The sequence below is a fragment of the Antedon bifida genome, chromosome 9 (genome assembly GCF_963402885.1).
Source record: "Antedon bifida chromosome 9, ecAntBifi1.1, whole genome shotgun sequence".
NCBI classification, from domain to species: domain Eukaryota; kingdom Metazoa; phylum Echinodermata; class Crinoidea; order Comatulida; family Antedonidae; genus Antedon; species Antedon bifida.
In genome coordinates this window covers 350541-357750 of record NC_136234.1, presented here as the reverse complement: position 1 = coordinate 357750, position 7210 = coordinate 350541, and the positions used below count along the sequence as shown (strand labels likewise).

General features: G+C 33.1%; 2 protein-coding genes across 3 annotated transcripts; both read left to right on the top strand.

Moving 5' to 3' along the window:
* The first annotated feature begins 692 nt into the window (after positions 1-692).
* Positions 693-3152, top strand: LOC144852649 (retinol dehydrogenase 13-like). Its single transcript, XM_078710573.1, has 7 exons — positions 693-867; positions 1402-1520; positions 1609-1764; positions 1851-1955; positions 2072-2281; positions 2414-2621; positions 2792-3152. The coding sequence occupies exons 1-7, from the start codon at positions 779-781 to the stop codon at positions 2925-2927; spliced, it is 1023 nt and encodes a 340-aa protein (XP_078566699.1). The 5' UTR covers positions 693-778; the 3' UTR covers positions 2928-3152.
* A 438-nt stretch (positions 3153-3590) lies between these two features.
* Positions 3591-6874, top strand: LOC144851605 (uncharacterized). Of its 2 annotated transcripts, XM_078709144.1 has the most exons (7): positions 3591-3971; positions 4110-4218; positions 4416-4460; positions 4642-4716; positions 4836-5085; positions 5523-5834; positions 5955-6874. In XM_078709144.1, exons 1-7 carry the CDS (start codon positions 3691-3693, stop codon positions 6716-6718), a joined length of 1836 nt encoding a protein of 611 aa, XP_078565270.1. In that variant the 5' UTR covers positions 3591-3690; the 3' UTR covers positions 6719-6874. The 2 variants fall into 2 exon arrangements, with proteins under 2 accessions (XP_078565270.1, XP_078565269.1); XM_078709143.1 differs by having other exon boundaries at positions 5523-6874.
* Positions 6875-7210: the final 336 nt, after the last annotated feature.

Genomic DNA, 7210 nt, shown 5'->3' with positions numbered 1-7210 from the left:
TTGTGCTCATTGGGTCCACTACTTGAGCACAGTGTCTTAACATACGAAAAGATATTAAAATTTAGTGACTTATTTCTATTTTATATCACTGTGCTCCACTACTGGCACCAAATTGGGTCCACTTGAGCACAGTGTATTAATATACGAAAGATAATACAATGTAAGTGACTTTATTTCTATATCACTGTGCTCCACTGGTGCCAAATTGTGTCCACTTGAGCACAGTGTATTAACTTAAGAATAACATACGAAAAATATATACGAAAATATATTAAATTTTAATATGTGGTCGTCTGGTGCCAAAAATTGGGTCCACTTGAGCACAGTGTATAAAATACGAAAAGATATTAAAATGCAGTGACTTATTTCTATTTTATATCACTGTGCTCCCCTGTTGCCAAATTGGGTCCACTTGAGCACAGTGTATTAACATACGAAAAGATATTAAAATGCAGTGACTTATTTCTATTTTATATCACTGTGCTCCACCGGTGCCACATTTGGTACACTAGACCGGTTACCGTAGTACAGTACTATTTATATTTTGGAAGTTAATTAAGGCATAAATGGCGCTCCGTAAAGAAGTAGAGAATGCTGCAGTCGTCAGAATGGCGCTCTGAATATACCTCAATAAGCAGGCTAGGCCTAGCCTCCTATTAATATAAATATAGTACAGACGTTCTGTGGTTGAAACGTCTACCATGCTTTGAAACTTATTTGTTACGACGACTACTCCTGGCTGAGTGGGCCTAGAAGATTTGTTATTGGGCTAGAAAACATGTCGTTCTTTCGGCGAATACTAAATCCGAACCTCGTTTTTCCCTTATCATTTTTAGGTACAGCCGTTGGTGTTGCTCTAATTTCAAAGTAAGCCCTAATTTCCTTTTAAAAAACTGTTAAAATACTGATTATATTTTTTTCTGAAACAGAAGACCGCCCTCTGTGATAAGTGATGTTTTGGTTGTGAGGAATATAATGTTTAACAATATTTAAACTGATTTTAACTTGTTTCTGGAAAGAAATAAAAAATATAAGTTAAATTTTTAACTAAAGCATCTTAATAACATGTATTTGATATCATAAAACCCTACCAGGCGACACTGGGCCCCTCCCTGGCATACCAGGTTCCAACAACGTGGGCGAAGATTATTAATTAGTATGACCGGGTCTAAACTAACGAATGCAATCATTGCCCTCCATCCAGTTCAGTCGTGACCATTCATAACCGGTGATGGTGTGAAGCCCTCTCTCAAAATAGGAATTTGATCTCAACTGTAGATAGAAACAATAAAATTCCATTTTCTGATTAATTTAATATAATATAATAATAATATGCCTATAATACTCGATGCTAATTTTGTTATGTATATATGTTGAATATTTTTATCTTTTTGTTTGAAGAGATTATTTTGGTGGTGGTGAGTGTCTGTGCAAAGATAGGATTGAAGGGAAAACAGTCATTATAACAGGGTCTAACTGTGGAATTGGCAAGGAGACGGCTCTAGAACTTGCTAAAAGAGGTACAATTATTGTCACTAATATAACGTTTTTGTACACTACAGTATCTTCAAATTAATATGTGGTTTTAATGTATTTTTATTTTACAAGGTGGTAGAATTATTCTTGCATGTAGAAATGAAGCGAAGGCCGAAAAGACCCGTCAGGAAATTGTAGAAGAAACTGGTAATCAGAATGTTTCTGTGAAGTTAATCGACCTAGGTTCGTTAAAATCGGTCAGAAAATTTGCGCAAGAAATCAACTCAGGTTAGTCTACTATGTATCCATGCACGTTTTGTTTAGTCTGGTTGTCAAATAAAAAACTTACAAAATACTTACATTTTTCATTTCAGAAGAGAAAACAGTTGACATCCTAATCAACAATGCAGGTGTGATGCGATGTCCATATGAAAAAACAGAGGATGGCTTTGAACGCCAGTTTGGTGTAAATCATTTAGGTACACTATGGTTTTAAATAGTCTTTTTACAATTGGAGTAGCTACTAAAAGTAGCTAAAAAAATGCATTAATATAAAACTTGAATTAATTTTGTGAATATTTTAATTTTTTTTCAGGTCATTTTTTACTAACAAATCTTTTGTTGGATAAACTGAAGAATTCAGAACCCAGCAGAATAATCACAGTATCATCCATAGCCCATGAACGAGGAGAAATTGAATTTGATGATTTAAATTGTGAAAAGAATTATGATAAATCATTTGCATACTCGGATAGCAAGCTTGCTAATGTCCTGTTCACACATGAATTAAACAAACGTTTAAAGGGTAAGGTTCTGTTCAGATGGTAAATTTACATAATGGTTAAGTGTTAAATATGAGTTTTATGTTAATTGTTTATACATAGTTGATTGGAATGTGATTTGGCTGACTTATATATGTTATTAATTATTTTTACAGACACTGGTGTGACTGCAAATTGCCTTCATCCCGGCATTGTCAAAACATTCATTGGACGTCACACAGGCTTACACAATTCATACTTCTCTATGTCAGTACTTGGGCCTATATTTTGGATGTTTGTCAAAACACCGAAACAGGGAGCTCAGACGTCTATAGAATGTGCTATAAATAAAGATTTGGAACATGTTTCTGGAAAATACTTCAAGTAAGATATTTCATGTGTTGCCTTGTTACAGTATATCTATGTTAAAAAAATAACATAAGCATTTTGCCAGTTAAAAAGAACAGATAAAAAGACTATGCTGGGAGCTCTGCATTCGTTAATACAATTTTATTAGTTAATGCATTACCTAATTTTGCCTTTAATTTTTACAGGGATTGTAAGATAATTACATGTGATCCAAAGGGATGCGATGATGAAGTTGCAGAGAAATTATGGAAAGCTAGTGAACAAATGGTTGGACTTACTACTACAGATATCAATGAAAATATTAAACAAGAAACGTCATGACATTATAAATTGAATCTTGTTCAACAAACCAATCAACAATTGATTATTTTTTCTTGAACTCTTAATTGGATAAATTGTTTCCAATAGTAACCTGCCTGCCAGTGGTTTAACAATTGTTAATTATTTAATTTATAATAGTGAATGATTGAACATTTGCTTTACCCCTGAAAAAGGAATAGTAATAGAAATATAATTTGAATTAAAAGACATTTTATAAGACAATGATTTTGCTCTTCTGTGTCGAGTGACTTAGTGTTCATCTAGATACTGTAATTAAACTAATATCCTGTGAAAAAAGGAAATAATTATGTACCAACATATTGAGAAACCCGTCTAATAAATTAGTTTAATAAATGGATATTTGCAATAGCCCCCTCTATATCGTCACCATTTGATGGTGCTCTTATGCTGATGCAAATTTAATAAAACAATTCAATGTATTGCTGCTGTATTAATCTCTCATCGAAATGTTTTGTCTGTAAAATCAATGTCAGTCTTTTCAATGTATAAAATGAGAAAATATTAAAGAAACAATATAATAATATTAAAAAATCCCATTCCGATCCAATCAATTTATTTGCGGTCCGAAACGATCATTGTACTGCAAATGTATTGGGCCGCTGCTGTATAAATATTTACATTAATTTACACATGCACAGAAGATAAACAACAATCAATCAATCCATCAATCCCGCCTTTTGCGTAATTTAAATTGAGTTTGAAATGTACTTTTGAAGATAAAATATTGCATAATAGTGTTAATATGAGTTTAGACAATGATTATGAGCTTGCTCGCCATTTGCAAGCAGAATATTACGAAGATCAAGAGACACAAACTAACTCTAAGCCTAGGCTCCAGCAGTCTAATTTCTCTGACAACATTCAGCGGCGCGAAAGCGATAAACCCCTATCGATTGTTGACGAAAGATGGGAAATGCTTGATCCTACCCCTGACGTTCGTGCTATGTTTATAGAATTTGATAATACGTTTTTTAAAGGTAAACTAGCGGGTGTAGAAGTAAAATGGAGTCCACGAATGACTCTGTAAGTACAAATATAATTTATTTATTTTAAATCTCATTTAATTTAATTTAATGCGTTTAACTTGGAACAAACACAATGATGGTATTAATTATTATTTAGTTAGTTAGTCTTATTAGATTATTATAAACATTTTTTTAGATGTGCTGGTGTGTGTAGCTATGAAGGAAGAGGAGGGTTATGTTCAATAAGACTTAGTACACCACTGTTGAAATTAAGACCGAGAAAAGACCTTGTCGAAACACTATTGGTAAGTAGATATTAATTAGAATGAGGTAGGAACGGGTTTAAACACTCTATCGTCATTGGATGATATACAAAATTTGATAATGACGTAATTTGAATTTACAAATGATAGAGATGAAAATGGTGGTGAGTTGATTCTGTTGATCAGAAAATTCTCTAAAAGATCCAATTTAGACATTTCATTTATCTGATTTCTTACAGCATGAGATGATACATGCATATCTGTTTGTTACTCAGAACAACAAAGTAAGTGAATGCTAAAATCTAAATTAGTTTTTAATGCAATTGAAGAGTAAGACAATTATGTTTTGATCATTCAAAAACTGCTGTGTAAAAATAAAAAAATCATTTTTTTTCTTCTTCTTTGGAATAATTCATCAACTAAGACTAAGAAGTGAATCGAACATAAATATGTTTCTTATTTTAGGATCGAGATGGTCATGGGCCTGAGTTCTGTAAGCATATGAACAGAATTAACCAGGAAACTGGAACAAAAATATCTGTAAGTGATGCATATTAATAGATTTCCTAAGTGTCATTTTGTAGGCCTACTGTAAATAGCCTAGATAGTGATGCAAGCAGGTCAAATGTATTTGCTATTAATATTGAATCATTATATAGATATATCACAGTTTTCAAGATGAAGTGGACTTGTATAGGCAACATATTTGGCGTTGTGATGGACCATGCCGAACACGAAAGCCGTTTTTTGGATATGTGAAACGAGCAATGAATCGTGCACCCTCAGCACGGGATACGTGGTGGTCAAGACATCAAAGTACTTGTGGTGGAACTTTTCATAAAGAAAAAGAGCCAGAGGGATATGGTGAAAAGCAAGGGAAGAGAAAAAGAGAAGATGGAAACACTAAAGGTATAAATGTCAACATTTAAAATAATAAAGTACATTAATTTCACATTTTATTTCAAAACCCAAACCAACATCAAAATGGATTCGCTAATCATACAAACAGAATGGATACATAAGCAATAAACATGGCCTATATAATATACAGTACATTATATTGAAAGTCGCATTTAACTGTTAAATTTCGTCATTATACATATATATATTTATTTATATATAGACAAATCAGGCAAAGAACATTAATTCTAAACCACCCGGTGATATACTGAAATTTAATTAATTAATTTGAAACGATAAAGATGAGGAAATCTGTGAGAATGAGAAAAAGTCGCCCCAACCGAGACTCGAACTCGGACCGCCTGCTTGATATGCAGATGTCCTAACCATTAGATTTATATATATATATATTTATAGATATTTTCATTCAAATCTTTATTTTTTAGGTGCAAAGAAGTCCAAAGGCAGAGATGTGAATTCTGTAGCTGCATTTGAGGGTAAAGGAAAGACAATGAATGGCAATAACAGTACTTTTAAAGTACATCCCACATTGCAGGAGATCTGGAAGGCAAAAACTGAAAATAATGAACGTGAATCAAGTTCTGTAGGCTCATTTGGGTCAAATACATCTAATGGAGCTAGTAAATCTGATTCTAATGCGTTTGGGACAAGTATTACTACAGGATCTAGTTCTACAGGTTCTAATAAAGCAGCATCTGCAACGCAAAGTAACATTCACGGTTTTTCTGGGAAGGTCCCTGCACCAACTTTCCATGGGTTTTTTAAAGACCCCTTTGCAACAGCATCTATTGATAAGGCAGCTAAGAATGATACATCAAGGACACAAACTAACATTCATGGATTTTCTGGGAAGCTACCGGCACCAACTTTCCATGGATATTTTAAAGATCCATATGCAACTTCTACAAACACTGGGAAAAGTCTATTGGATAGTGATGGGGAAGGTAAAGAAAATCAACCCAACAAATCAAATAAGATTACTAACGGGTCCAGCATTGTGGAGACTAGGTTTCCTGGACAAGGTCAATCATTAGGTGGGAAATCTAGATCAGGAATTGGTCATGATAAAGCAACGGTAAACAGTCACTGGGTGAATAAACAAAATAAAGCTAAAAGAGACATTGAACAAACGGGATCCTCAGGCTGGCTTTCAAAGAAATCCCCCAATAAACAAATAACTGGAAACAATACAGAAAATATTAAAAATTCTAAACATATAAAAATGTCTCAAAAGATTGTTAAGCTAATGGAGATTGTAGGTAGTGATAGCGACTCAGACACAGACGAGAAGGCGCCCTCAAGTAACACTTTACAAAATAAACCAACTACAGTTCAGAATATTTCAGATAGTGATGAAGATGAATATAATGATAAGATATATTTAAAAATGTTTGAAAATGAAAAAAAAAATGCAGAAATTATTAAGAAATCTGAAAAATCTAATCAGTTTGGTAGTAATAGTAATACGCATTCAGATCAAGGACCGTCACGTGAGGATAAACACGACATGGCTGTTGCAGGCCCAACTGTTAAATGTCCTATATGTGGAATCAATGCTTTACAATCTTCTATTAATCAACACTTAGATGAATGCTTAAACCAGAGTTTCCTTAACCAATGATTGTAAATAACGATTAAAAAAAATATATATTTTAGGCCTTGAAACAGTGGATCCGAAACAGTTAGATATAAAGTTATATTTATAGCGTTCAGATATATATATATATATATATATTTTAATGTTTTTGAGATTTTTAATAAAGGTTTGTTTGTTACATATACTGTACGTGTTTTCTACCGATTCAAGTCTCCTTATCGAGTTCTGCGCATGCGTTCTTGTAGACCTACTTGACCGATGTATAAGTAGACCGAAAAGATGCGGGTAGGGCTCCTTCAAATCTAGTTGGAATGAAACCAAACATTGTAATGTTTTGTTTAATTTTCTCTATTATAAGTTTACGCGTGTGATTAGAATCATAAATTAATGATGTAATCTTGAAACTTGAAAAAATGACTTGGCTTTAGGATTATCAAAAATTTGACCTCACCGATGATGAGACACATTTTGTTGCGACTTCATAAATGTCTCTTTCTCCCTTATTATGGCACTCAT

Excerpts from the sequence above, each read along its gene's own strand:
- LOC144852649 (XM_078710573.1), top strand. The coding sequence starts at position 779 with ATGTCGTTCTTTCGGCGAATACTAAATCCGAACCTCGTTTTTCCCTTA. Across the intron at positions 1,521-1,608 it reads TCTAGAACTTGCTAAAAGAG|GTGGTAGAATTATTCTTGCA; the intron begins GTACAATTATTG and ends TTATTTTACAAG. Across the intron at positions 1,765-1,850 it reads TGCGCAAGAAATCAACTCAG|AAGAGAAAACAGTTGACATC; the intron begins GTTAGTCTACTA and ends TTTTCATTTCAG.
- LOC144851605 (XM_078709143.1), top strand. The coding sequence starts at position 3,691 with ATGAGTTTAGACAATGATTATGAGCTTGCTCGCCATTTGCAAGCAGAA. Across the intron at positions 4,461-4,641 it reads TTGTTACTCAGAACAACAAA|GATCGAGATGGTCATGGGCC; the intron begins GTAAGTGAATGC and ends TTCTTATTTTAG. Across the intron at positions 5,086-5,522 it reads AGAAGATGGAAACACTAAAG|GTGCAAAGAAGTCCAAAGGC; the intron begins GTATAAATGTCA and ends TTTATTTTTTAG.